The sequence below is a fragment of the Lytechinus variegatus genome, chromosome 4 (assembly GCF_018143015.1).
Source record: "Lytechinus variegatus isolate NC3 chromosome 4, Lvar_3.0, whole genome shotgun sequence".
Taxonomy (NCBI): domain Eukaryota; kingdom Metazoa; phylum Echinodermata; class Echinoidea; order Temnopleuroida; family Toxopneustidae; genus Lytechinus; species Lytechinus variegatus.
Window position 1 is genome coordinate 43,769,278 of NC_054743.1, and position 14,717 is coordinate 43,783,994.

The 14,717-nt window shown below is 38.2% G+C and overlaps 1 protein-coding gene across 1 annotated transcript in view; it reads right to left on the minus strand.

The window, feature by feature from the left end:
• LOC121414134 (ATP-dependent RNA helicase DDX18-like) overlaps positions 1–14,717 on the minus strand; it is a 32,007-nt gene that overhangs the window by 14,031 nt on the left and 3,259 nt on the right. The window contains exons 2-4 of the mRNA XM_041607203.1: positions 3,207–3,284; positions 2,518–2,631; positions 2,064–2,168 (exon numbers count right to left, since the gene is read on the minus strand). Of these exons, the coding sequence (XP_041463137.1) occupies positions 2,064–2,168; positions 2,518–2,631; positions 3,207–3,284 (297 nt within the window). The remainder of the gene's footprint in view (positions 1–2,063; positions 2,169–2,517; positions 2,632–3,206; positions 3,285–14,717) is intronic.

Consider the following 14,717-nt stretch of genomic DNA (forward strand, 5'->3'; position numbering starts at 1 on the left):
ACAATTCAAAAGAATATATGAATAATCAAGACATGAAAGTTGGTGCTTATCTCATTAGATTTTAAAGCACCACGTCACTTTAGTACAAATGACCTTCTTCTGATCATGCGAGAATTCTTTGATCATGCGCAGAAAGGAACTACTAACTGGCTTATAACGAGATACCGAATTCACTTGATTTTGAGGCCTTAATGTAGCAAAATTGTAGTTGGCCTTCAATAAAATAGTAATGGCGCAGTCATATTTCCCCTACGGCACCTAGAGGGCAATTTGACAACAGCCATTTTATTCATTCTTATTCAAACCACCTATATGTATATAATAATAATAATAACTAAAAAAAATGTTAAAACAGCTGTTTTAGACTTATCGTAGGAAAATTTTGACTCGGGGACTCAGTTTTATAATTATGAGGGGAGCAATAAATAGTTCTCCTAGATCTTTTAAGGAGAGTGGTAGAGGAGCACTGCAAAAAGCTCTTCAACATACAAGGGGAGCTTTTTGTCCAATTAACAAAACAGATGGAGGAAATGTATGTATAAAGTTACAATCAACAACCAAAGGAAGTATTTGTAATTGTTTTACAATGTTTTGTAATTAGATTGTGTGTTATCAAAACCTGTTTGAGTTAGGTTTTTGACTTTGGCTTAAAGTTAAGTCACTAACAATTTTTTTTTTCAGGGGCTCCATTTTAAATTTTTTTGGCAAATTTCGGGGGCTACTTTTTGCATTTCGGGGGCTCTATTTAAATGCTACTTTTGTGTATTTTGAGGAATACCTGTTCACTTATTAATGAATTAGTACTTTTTGTTTAATATTGTATGATTTTTAAAGTTATTTTTCATGCTTAGAATCTTGGATGTGTGGGTGGATGTGGGTGTGTGTGGGTGAGTGCGTGTGTGTGTGACTGTGAGTTGGACTTGGATATACCTGTTCACTTATTAATGAATTATTACTTTTTGTTCAATATTGTATGATTTTTAAAGTTATTTTTCATGCTTAGAATCTTGGATGTGTGTGTGGGTGGATGTGGGTGAGTGCGTGTGTGTGACTGTGAGTTGGACTTGGATATAAATGAATTCAATATCTAATTTCTACTCCATCTATTCCAGTACAATACCCTGTACTCAGCCATGTACATGTAATAAAGGCCCACATCCCCTAACTTTTCCTGAAGTTCTTTGAAAACGCAGATCTCCATGAAAATTTCATTTCTCTATTGGGGAGTCTAAATTCGGTGAGAATGTATTCATTAAGAACTTAAATATACATGACAATGAAGAAATCATCAAACTTTATTGGCAGTTTTGAATAATATTCATGAAATGTAAACTGTCTGAAACAGAAAATCACCATCATTGAGGCCTTTACTGAGTGAATTGTCCCCCAGAGCTCTGGCAGAGACAGAGCTCTAACTGGCTAGCTAGTAAAAGCGCCAATGCGTGAGCCTGCCGCCAGCCTTGTATAGTGAGCTTGCTTGTTTGATGATTTATTGTCTGATATTATACCTCATCCCCTAGAAAAAGAAAATGAATGATTTTTTTGTTATAATTAATAAATAAGGTAACTTATTTTGGAATTAATAAGCCGTTTTGAAAAGCAAAGCCGAATGACAACTCACCAATGCTAGGTTACAAGTCTCAGGGATTTATTTCCTGTGTAATTCGAATTATTTAATCACAGAATCGTGATATCTGTAGGGGAAACATGTGCATTCGAAATTGCACATGGTGGTAGTCATAATGGACCCCTATACATGCAACTGTTTCCCGACCGTTGCATTGATTTTTTTTTCCGTACTTGGTACCATGTGTATGGAAATACGTGGTACAGAAAAAATAACGCAACGTCGGAATTTGAAACTGCGCTACTCGGCAATAAGCATGATTTTTGGGTGATTTCGAGGGCGACTTTAGGCATTTCCGCACAGGTCAACGATCGCGAGGCGCGCTATTAATCGCGCTACCAAAAATGGATTAAGGCTCTCGCGCGCCTTAAAATCGAATCCCTGTTTGACTGTGCCATAAATCATACTAAAAAACAAAATGTTTAAATCAACTCACCCGGAGACTGATCATCATTCTCAGCTTTCCTTTTCATTTTCTTCTCCTTAGATTTCTTGCTTTCTTGGGAAGGAGCAACTTCTTCGACAGGTAAAGGATCATTATCTAGGAAAAGAATGCAACAAAGGGACAAAATTTGTCAATTCTAAAGTAAATTGAGATTTTCTCTTCATAAAATGATATTCCGGAAGTTATTTCTAAAAAGACCTTTTATAAAGATGCAACATAAAAACAAGGTATCATTATAATAGGAAGTATCATCACGTTCATTATTTTTATCACCATCATCAGCAGCAGCAGCATTATCATCATCATCAGCATCATCATCATCATCACCATCATCACCATCATCATCACCATCATCGTGATCATGATCATCATCACTATCAGTACCAATACAGTCCTCATCATCATCATGACCGTTGCTAATGAAGTAAATTCTACTCATAATTACCTGAAATGTCTGCTACCTGTTGCTGCTTCTGCTTCTTTTTCTTCTTCTTGTTTCCAGGTGTAGATATTACATTGGTCTTAGCATCCATTGAAATTGAAAGTGTTTCCTCTTCAGCTAATAAAAGAATTGAAACATGATAAAAAATGATAAAATTAGTTATGGCACATTCAGAAAAAAAAGCCCTTTTGCCACTGCCTGAATACATTTTCACATACCAAGCAACACATATAATACATTCTAAACACCCCCAATTATTAACTACAATAGTGCATATGGGAAAGGGGTAATTTTTTTCAACATCTACTTACGGCATGTATCAGATTTCTTTGGATAACTATCTGAATTGACCTGTTTTATGCTATTTCCTGCTAGTCGGCTCTGTTACAACATCAAATATACAACATACAGTGTATAATAAACAATGCCAATACTTTTGGCTCTTTAGCAATTTCACAGAAAAATGTGCCATTCAAAAACTCCAACCTATCAAATATATGAGGTTTATTACTCCACTGGCTTTGGTTAAATATGTTTGTACTTTGTATGTGGTGAAAAAAAAATGGATGGAAAAAGTGGCAAATGTCCTATATGGGTTGATGAAAGCAAGCATCCTAGAACAATATGGCTGTCAACATTGGTATGTTGATGGAGTTCAATTATAGTGTTTTTATTAGATGCTAAGTGATCACCTGAAAGTGATTTCTTCTTGATCTTCTTCTTCTTCCTTGCACTATTGGTCAAAGTCACTGCGTGAGATTGCTGGGAATCTGTACAATAATGGGAAGGAAGAAAATGAAATTAATTTTGTAAATAAAAAAAAATTGTAAAATCAAGAACAAAACTCATTTTCTTTGTAAAATATCTATGGCAGATACAAACACAACAACACACAAAAAACCCTGAAAACAGATGCAGCTATAGGTACAACTGGTGGGGGGGGGATAGCCAGCTCAATATTATTGGATTAGACAGTCAGGACATCAGGGTTTTGCTACAAGCAGTCCATAAGTCTGGAAATACTGTAACTAATGCATAAATGTCTTTTCTTCTATCAAACTTATTGTTTTTGTATTCACACTCACCTCACTCTAATGAGGTTCATGTGAATCTTACTGCTATTTTTATAAACAAGAAGGGAATAAGAAAAGAAAACTGGTGCAGGATAGTAACTCTATAGAGAAATTCTTATGCATACTACGCACACCACATCAAAATCTGACCACATAAATATCAAGTAACCCATGGATATCATTCCAAGCTTTGATGTCATTAAAGGGGAAGTTCACCCTGAAGAAAATTTTGTTGTAAAAACTGCATAAAAAAATTTAAATCTGAGAAATGTTTGATGAAAATCCATTGAAGGTTAAAAAAACGTTATTAGAGTTTTGGATTTCTGACGTCAAAAGCGAGCAGCTGTCCCATATGTATGAAAAGAGAAAATAAATGAAAAGAGATAATAAAGGAAAAGAAAAAAAAAAACAATTAAGGAGGGAGATAGAGAAAGAAAGCAGGAAGGACATAAAAAGTCAAGGATTTTTAAGAAGATTGAAAAGGTCAAATAAATGGAAAGAAAGACAAAAAAAGATGGAAAGGAAGAAACGAGGGAAGGAAATACAAAAGAAAAAAGAAAGATACAAGAAAGGAAATATCAGGAAACACAAGTGTTTAATTTGATATATATCTATCCAATTTTGATCAAACTAAATAAGGCCAAGTAAAACAAGTGGAATGGCTCTGGCGGTCTCACCTGCATCACACGATTCAATATAGCAGCAGTGCTGACTTTCATAACTACTATAACTCGCACAAGATGTTCAGTGATACTTGGTTACTCGTATTTCCACGTTTTATGAACTAGACCAATACACTTACAGAGATATGAAGGTAATTCAACAAATACGCCCTACGTGGCCAAAGTTCATTTACCTTACATGACCTTTTACCTTGGTCATGTGACCTAAAATGCGCACAGGATGTTCAGTGATGCTTGATTAATATTATGTCCAAGTTTCATGAACTAGGTCCATATACTTTCTAAGGTATGATGACATTTCAAAAACTTAACCTCAGGTTAAGATTTTGATGTTGATTCCTCCAACATGGTCTAAGTTCATTGACCTTAATGACCTTTGACCTTCATCATGTGACATGAAACTCTAATAGGATGTTCAGTAATACTTGATTAACCTTATGGCCAAGTTCCATGAACTAGGTCCACATTGTTTCTAAGTTATGATGACATTTCAAAAACTTAACCTCAGGTTAAGATTTTGATGTTGATTCCTCCAACATGGTCTAAGTTCATTGACCTTAATGACCTTTGACCTTCATCATGTGACATGAAACTCTAATAGGATGTTCAGTAATACTTGATTAACCTTATGGCCAAGTTCCATGAACTAGGTCCACATATTTTCTAAGTTATGATGTCATTTCAAAAACTTAACCTTAGGTTTAGATTTGATGTTGACGCCACCACCGCCGCCGCCGTCGGAAAAGCGGCGCCTATAGTCTCACTCTGCTATGCAGGTGAGACAAAAATCATTTACTACTGTAAGGTTACTCTCAATGAAGCCAGGAATCCTTATCCATTCACGTGCGTGTAGGCAGCCAAAACCTGAAACTTTCGCCCCAGAGATTTCTACTTTCCTTCTAAAAGATCTAGCCCTAAATCATGTACATGGGATGCAACTTCATTTTCGACATTTCTGGGCCATCAATTTTATTTTTAAAGAATTCATCAAAAAAATGAGAAAAATATCATGACAAGACAGAAGAAACTTGCCCGATGTTGACGCCCGGGGGGTCGGGCCACTTCCATTCACGAGTGGATACCATGCGCGACCATGGGGTCTCGAAAAGCACCCTAAACACGTAATTTCTATATTCTGAAAATGCACCCCTTAACAAGTATTGGCGTGTGAAACCCTACCCTTAACAAGTATTGGAAACAAAACGATACTCTTGGCAAATATTCCCTGAAATGAACCCCGAAACAAGTACAGGAATGTTTTATTGTTACGGGTACTTCGGTCGTCGGCTTTACCTTACTTGGTTTAGTACGACCCCACCTTCTACAGGTCGCGCAAATAGGACTCTGAACACGTAGTGTTGGGCAAAAAGGACATCCTTTACAAAAAAATTCAATTTTGTTTCATTATCCCCGCCAATTCGACCCTAAACACGTAATTTTCCTAGTAAAATAGATACCCTTTTTTCATTATTTTTGTGTTTTTGACACCGTTATCACATTACGTACGTAACGTGCCCTATCGTGAATAGGACATCCTTTTTACGTGTTTTTTGGGTCGCGCACGGTATCCACTCGTCAATGTAAGTGGCCGCCCGGGGGTTGACGCCGCCATCTTGTTTCCTATTGTTCTTAATAGTATCATATCAATTATTTATAATCACAAAATATACTTTATTATTTGTATAATAATAATTTTTATCTATTTAGAAATTAATCTTCAGAACGGCATCGCTTATCGGAAGTACGTAATACATAAGCGGTTCAAGGGTCGACGCCATTGTATTTGCGTTTGTTTACATCGGTATTACATGTGGATTGAGGGGTCTACACGACATCGGTCTGGTAAGAATCCTTTATTTTTCACCTTTTTTTCCCCCTCTGTTTTTAAACCTTCCTACGCATTAGGTGTAGAGTTAAATCAAAATCACGACCAATTACGTGATTTTTAATAAAAAAAGATGAATTTCTAAGGGGAATCCATCTCTATTTATTTGGTTCTCTTAAGGGTATACGGGCAGGGATTCAAGACTCCGTGATGAAGAAGTATGTCAATTTTTTTTTAACAGTAGAGGCGCTGGTCAGAAAATTGGGATCGTCCCAGTTTACAGGGACTGTCTCAGTTTATAAGGGTTTCTTCACACAAGAAATCTAGGAAAGTTCATTCACCTGTTGAGTGCCGACACCAATCAAGAGTGCTAGTCAATGTAAACATATCGGGTTTCATAACAAGATTATTGGAAGAGGGCAAGTCATAACTAGAATTTAATTCGTCATGCGGACGAATTAGGTGGTCTGTCTTTATTCTCGCCATCATGATCACTATTACCATGTTCATGCAGATCAATATGATATTCATGAAGACAACGGAATGCTCATTATGGATGGAATACTTGTGAAAGACGGGAGATGATAAAGCACTGTGAAAAGGGTCTCTTTGATGTATGACAATACATGTGATATGAAAAGAAGTAATTAAAATCTGTTTTATCTTGCTAAATTTTAACTTTTATACCATTAAATTATCATGAAGGATCATGTACGAGGTGGTAATAAGAAAAAAAATGGAAATTTTTTTTTTTTACCCCAGGACTCGAACCTGCGCCCTTTAGAAAGCAAGTCAAATGCGTTATCCATTGAGCCACGATATTCCCCATAGAGAATACACGTAAGCAATTTTGAGAAATACAAGTCCAACTTTGCAAGCGAAATATGGGCATGATCCCGGCATCTGATAAAAAAAATGGAGGGCACATTACCGAAAGCCCAGAATCTCAGCTACAACATATTAAAAGCTCAGGGAAAACTGACAAGAAGAAATGGAGATATGGCTCACGAAATAGAGGAATGTCGAATCTAGTTTTGAGAAAAAGTCATTTCCCATAGAGATTACACGCAAAATACATGTGATATGAAAAAAGCAATTATAATCTGTTTTATCTTGCTAAATTTAAACTTTTATGCCTTTTAATTATCATAAAAGATAATGTAAGAGGTGGCAAAAAGAAAAAAAATGAAAAAAAATCATCTTGTTCACCCCAGGACTCGAACCTGCGCCCCTGAGAACACAAGTCAAGTGCATTATCCATTGAGCCACGATATTCCCCATAGAGATTACACGTAAGCAATTTTGAGAATTACAATTCCAATTTTGCAAGTGAAAAACGGGCATGATCCCGGCATCTGATCAAAAAATGGAGGGCACACTTACGAAAGCTTAGAATCTCAGCTACAACATAAAAAGCTCAGGGAAAACTGAAAAGAAAAAATGGAGATATGGCTCACGAAATAGAGGAATGTCAAATCTAGTTTTGGGAAAAAGTCATGTCCCATAGAGATTACACGCAAAATGAGGAAAAATGACATGCCTCTTTTCATCGCTGTTTTATGGAATGATGCATTTCTCAAAACGAAAATTCATGTTAACTGAGGAGAAAGAGTACATTTTTATCTACATTATATCGAAATCTGGGCGAAAAACGATCTATATTCGAGAAGTTACAACCAAATTTGCATAAATTTGATGACGTCATTTTTGAAAAAATGAAATTTTTAGTTAAGGCGCCATTTTGATGACGTCATGATATAATTTAGGGACATTGATGACATGAAATCAAATCTACAACTCATACTCTATCGATATATGAAAAAAAAATTGGGGGTCAATGGACTATTTAAAGAGCTACAGTGAATTTGCAATAGGCATGTTTTTGCCCATATATGGCCTATAGTGAGAGCTCGCGCGCACACGTGCTGCAAAGTTTAACTGGTGTTAATTTCGTTATTAATGGTCGTAGAAGGTTAATCATGGTATCAAATTGCTCATAATTTCATTATCAATTCAATGATGAAAAAAAAAACGGTGTTACTGTGTTGCGTAAGGGCGTTACGCGCGAAAACGTGCGCGCGCGCAAATTTTCGAAATGCTTAAAATGAACTGAAACGTACCCAAATTTTTTTTTAGGCCATTTGGAGAATTTTTTTACCTTATGACCTTTACATGACCTTTGATGACATTGACAGTTGACCTTTGACCTGAAGTTAATGTCATGTAAATATTGTTAATTTTTGATAATTGATAATGAAGATATGATCAAATGAAGAATTTTACAAAATGGCGCGTAGATGACGTCATCATGACCATACGACCTTGAAAAGTATGCCGTCTCTATGATAGATTCTATGTATGACAAAAAAATCAGCAAAATTGATTCAGCCGATTCCGAGAAAAGTTGGCGACAAACATAGGTGCCAAGAATAAAGAAAGAAAGAAATAAAGAAAGAAAATTCTGACGAAATCAATAGGTGATCTGTCATAGACAGACCACCTAATAAATAAACTGGTGAACTGGGGGAAATTGAGGTCATTGAATCTATTTTTAGCACTCTCAATTCCCCTAATTGCTGCCTTTGTCCCGTTGGGAGAAGTGAAGAAAAAATGTCCCCATAAACAAGGACAGTCTCAATTTATCAAGACATAATTTGTCTTGGTTTATAAGGATATCCTTGTTTTCTGGGATAATCCCAATTTTTGGACCAGCGCCTCCGGTTTAAAGACATCATCATGGAGTCCTTTAGGCCTACACCTGCATTGAAATTGACTGAATACAGTGGTGAGGCACGATAACACACAACGCTATAGCATAAGCCTGCAACCGATTCCATTCGATTTCACCACAATCGGCGATCACTTGCCGATCTTCGATCATGCCCCTTGAAGGAAAAAATCGAAAATAAAAAATCGGCGTAGATCTAGATACAGTGCGCGATTGTTCAGAACATATTTCAAGATTGTTTTTGAGGTGCTAGCTATTTAGAGGTCGCATTATTCAGGGAGAAAGACGCGGTATTATCTCTGACGATGTTTAAGAGGATCCAACTCATGGTGATAGCGGACCCCGCCGTGAACTTTTAAAAGTCGTACTATTTACGGAGCTCATTGCGTTACTCTCTTACATCGTTTAGGATGATATAAATCTTCTCTTCAACCTCGTGGTGATAGCGGACCCCGCCGTGAACTTTTAAAAGTCGTACTATCGACGGAGCTCATTGCGTTACTCTCTTACATCGTTTAGGATGATATACATTCTATTTTCAACCTCGTGGTAATAGCGGACGCCGCCGTGAACTTTGAAAGGTCGTATTACCGACGGAGCTCACTGCACTACTCTCTTACCCTCTTTATGACGCTAGACATCTTCTCTTCAACCTCGTGGTAATAGCGGACGCCGCCGTGAACTTTGAAAGGTCGTATTACCGACGGAGCTCACTGCGCTACTCTCTTACCCTCTTTATGACGCTAGACATCTTCTCTTCAACCTCGTGGTAATAGCGGACGCCGCCGTGAACTTTGAAAGGTCGTATTACCGACGGAGCTCACTGCGCTACTCTCTTACCCTCTTTATGATGCTAGACATCTTCTCTTCAACCTCGTGGTGATAGCGGACCCCGCCGTGAACTTTTAAAGATCGTGATAATGACGGAGCTCATTGCGTTACTCTCTTACATCGTTTAGGATGATATACATTCTATTTTCAACCTCGTGGTGATAGCGGACGCCGCTGTGAACTTTTAAAAGTCGTACTATCGACGGAGCTCATTGCGTTACTCTCTTACATCGTTTAGGATGATATACATTCTATTTTCAACCTCGTGGTGATAGCGGACGCCGCTGTGAACTTTTAAAAGTCGTACTATCGACGGAGCTCATTGCGTTACTCTCATACATCGTTTAGGATGATATACATTCTATTTTCAACCTCGTGGTAATAGCGGACCCCGCCGTGAACTTTTAAAAGTCGTACTATCGACGCCATCGACGGAGCTCATTGCGTTACTCTCTTACATCGTTTATGACGATATACATCTTCTCAACCTCAATGATATATTTGTCTTTGCAACTTTTCTTTTATATTTCTTCTTAGATATCAAAACATTTTAATAACATATTTCAAATCATCGTGCGTGCTTGCGTCTTCTACTACATTTTAATTGCACTTGCGACTTTAAGATGATGCGTCGTACGAGATCAAGAGATCATTCAAATAATTCTAAATCGCTATCACCTAAAAATACTTAAAAAAGATGTCCCGCCGATTAGGCCTGAGTCGAAACGGTTCCCCGACCGGGCCCCGCCCGTCGCCCTAAAACCCGGTTTTACTTTTTCGGGTTTCGGGTTTTCCACATACAATAACTGCTCATAAAATCCTTTATCATTCCTCAGTGTTTTGATTTCAAACATTCTCCTACCTTCTCAAATCACTGTCATGTACTTTGTGACCAGTTAACCGCCTTTGTGCTCATGCGAAATCAGCGAAACTTGTGAACTTCATGACCAGAAGACAGAAGTATGTCAACGTCAAATCAATTTGGAAGAGCCGATCTACGGCCAGCTGTGCCAGCCTTGCCTACGCCACATCGCTGGCGCGCCTACCGTACCCAGCGTTCTCGCCAGTGTATAATACGCATGGTTCAAACACCATGCGTGCGGAAATGGAGACCAAGTGGAACCATGCGTAAAATTTCAGCGACATATGCGTGGAAAAATTAAATGGAAATATTCAGAAAAAAAATAATACACTCCATGAACTCCTCTTAGTTATATCAACTTCATTTATCGGGTTGCGCCGAAGTCCCACCAACTTAAGACCACTTGCAAATGAAAATCAGTGCAGGGCCCTAGCTAGCGCCGACGCTCGTTGGATGCGCATTTTGTATACTGTACTGTACATGTACCCACGCCTATATCTCTGGCCTGAGCACGCAGTTGCGCTGAAGCGGCAAGCGTGTGCGGCCGAAATGAGTAACATTATCTAGAAATACATGTAGTTTCAAATCTAATGCGAATAATGGAAGAATTTATCATTCCATTTGACAATCAATTGCAATGACTTTTGAACTTGAAGGGCCCCACGTCTAAACAAATTTGGTTTTAGTTAAAATAGACTTACGACGGCCTATGGGAAGTTTTGTAATCATGCTTCTCGTCGAAGAAAAATATACTTTACAAACTTGTTTTTTGTTTAGAATTTTAGTTGTGTTCATAGTCATACAACTTATTCCAGATACTAACTTAAGTAATGACATCTAGGATTTATTTAAGAAGCGTTTGATAGATGCCAGACGAGAGACCTCGCCCAGGGAGCTCAGATTACGAATTTAGGGTCGTGCTCAATAATGCAGCGGGCAGACATATCCATATATTTGGCGAGACAGAACAAGCGGAAGGCGTTCATGTTAATGTCTCCCCTTTGCATGATCGCACGTGCTCTGCTTGTTCAATCCAGTGACCTAACCTTTCTTTTTCGGTTTCTGGAGTGTGGTTTCGTTCTTGGGGCAATATTATGTAATGTGTTAGGTCATGTACTCTGTTATCATGTTTCGTTCAAATTCAGAAGCGTTTTGCCCTGGCTTATCATGAAATTCTTTATTTCCCTTCACTACTATTTCGATCCTATCCTAGGCCCTAGCTAGAAGTGCAACTCTGACACTACTTATTTTTCCAATGGCGATCGTATTCGTTTGATCATTTTGATGGTATTCATAAGTGGCATTCAAAAAAATAATAAAATTTACTAGACAACTAGTATATTGTTAATAAATGAGTTTTGACTTTTGAATAATGGCAAATTGGCAATGATTAATGAAAATGACGAATATGATGATGATAATAATGATAAGATAATGATGATGAATGATGGTGGCAGCGGTGATGTTATCAACTGAATCATGGTTGCAATGATGATGGTGGTCACTGCCTGAATGGTGAAATTGGTGATGATGATCATGAATTGTGATTTTGGAGATGGCCATGCGTGGAAAGTGATGACTGTGATGAGAAGGATGATGATGTTGCAAAAATAAAATCAAGAGCTACATGTGGTTTGGACAAAGACAGTCATTTCCATGACGGGAAGGCAAAAGTTGAACATGAGGTGCATGGCTGTTAAATCAAAGGGCAGACATAATCCCATTCCATTGTTTGTTTATGTTGTGCGCAAAAAAACCCTCTTTCGTCCATGTGGTTTTTGGGGCCTTTTTGGCACATCCCGCCCCGCCCGCCCCCTCTTTCTCCTCTCCCTTTTCCTCTCCCCGCTCTCTTGCACTCCGCTCATTGCACTGTGCGATATCCAGAATCATGACTGGGCGAGTTTAATTTGAGGGAGGTGTGTTTGCTAGCACATGCGTAGATCTTTCTCCTTGTTTGAGTTTATTGGGATTATGCATAACCAAGATCGTTGATATCGCGTCGGAAGCAGGCATTGCCAGGCAAGATCGAACATGACAAGAAAAATGTAAGCTGCTGGGATGTTTTTTTGTGTGTGATTTAATATTTCATATTAAAAAATAGGAATAGTTGAATTTTGCTTAACTTTTTTTAAAAGTTAAATCTTGTCCGAATCATCGCTTTCTCGGCGCTTGCTTCCCCCGCGTATCATCGGTTCTCATACAGGCAGCGCCATGCGCCTCAATGGCATGAAAATAACAGCAGTCAAAGTTTCAAAGAAATATGATTTCAATTTTTCGGGTACCCGGTCCCCGCCCGTTTTTTCCCACTCAAACCCGGTTTGAGGAAAACCCGTGATGACTCAGGCCTACCGCCGATCGTTCATTAACCTGTGATCTATGAGAAATATTTTCCTTTGCGCCTTTGCACGGAAGATGCGTCTTTCGTTTATCTTTCTAATAACAATCACTCTGTTTATTTTAATAACAAAGCAAAACCCTTTAAAACATGTTCCAAACGATCGCGCATGTTGGCGACTTCCATTCCAATGCATTCGTCTTTTTGACTTTGTCAGGGAGATGCGCGCGACCGCGAACAAAATTTTAATGTATTCCTTTGTTTTTAAACATCGCCGATTCGATTTTCGATCTTATTTTTGATCCGATTTACATTACTATAGCATATTTTTTTGTTAGACGGGTTTGGGCATGAGCGGGACTCGAACCCTTCACGTTGAGATCTAGTCATCTACGAATGAACGAATGAATTATACTTATAGATTATAGGAGCGTTGTGGCCCAGTGGATAAGTCTTCTGACTTTGAAACAGAGGGTCGTGGGTTCGAATCCCAGCCAAGGCGTAATTTCCTTCAGCAAGAAATTTATCCACATTGTGCTGCACTCGACCCAGGTGAGGTGAATGGGCACTCTAGGCGACACCGCAATACTTACCCGTGTTAAGAAACTGAGACTCCACTCACGCGCATTTGGGCAGCCCTAGCTTAGAACTAAGCTTTCTTTCCGTAAAAAATCTTTATTCTTATGATTCAATAAATGTTAATGAATATATAATTACTCTTAAATCGGTACTCACCGGTTCTTTTCTTGAATTTTCTGCCAAATTCCCACGCTTCTGGCTTCAATTCTGCGATGGATTCTGTTGCCATAGACAGCTACACATGCAACTCTATTTATAAATGGAGCGCCCCTTACGAGAGTTGTTAATGCCGCGGAAAAATTGTTAGGCATTTTGGCCTGTGGTCAAGGCGTTCTTTTGTTCTATTTTTTTTATAGGTATGAGATCGAAATCACAGCGACTATTCACACTGTTCCATAATGATTCCGAAAGGAGGTGCAGCACCCCCCACCCACATGGGCGCAAATCCCAGGGGGACACTTCCCCCTAACCCAAAATAGTAGGGGCACATTATCAAATGTCCCCCTACTATTTTTGTTCTTTTATATATGATGGAAAGAAATAGGCCTACATCATTTAAATCGAAGTAAAACATGTATTTTGGACGAGACGACCTTCTTTTGGGGGTGATAAACCTTCCTTTTTTTTTGTTATGTTAGTTTGTTTTTGTTTTTTTTTTGCCTGTTTTCCAGCCCCTGGTCCCCTACCTTAGATTTCCACCCTTGCCTCCCACTACTCTTGATATTGTTTGCGAATCTGTTTTGTAAATTAAAGGGGAATTTCACCCTGATAAAAAGATGATGAAAATATGAGAAAAATCATTTCAAAATATCGATGAAGGTGTTATTTGACAAAAAATGGAGTTGATAGAATTTAGAATGCTTGATTTATTGTGACATCTATAACGAGCAGTTGCTCTATCCTAAATATAAAATGCCCAAATTTCCCATTTTTAATGGTCCGTAACGACCCACTTTTTTCTTTTTGATAACAAGTATAGGCCTACTAAAATGTACCATAAAAATCATTATCCTGTATTTCTTGACATTTCATTAACTTTTTTACCATAATAATAGCTGCTTGCAAAGGCCTACGCCATCACAAAAAAACCCGGGGGGCCGGGGGGGGGGGGGCACTTACATTGACGAGTGGATACCATGCACGACCAAAAAAAAACGTAAAAAGGATGTCCTTTTCACGATAGGGCACGTTACCTACGTAACGTGATAAGGGTGTCAAAAACACAAAAATAACGAAAAAAGGGTATCTATTAATTCGCTAGGAAAACCGTCGTGTTTAGGGTCTAAT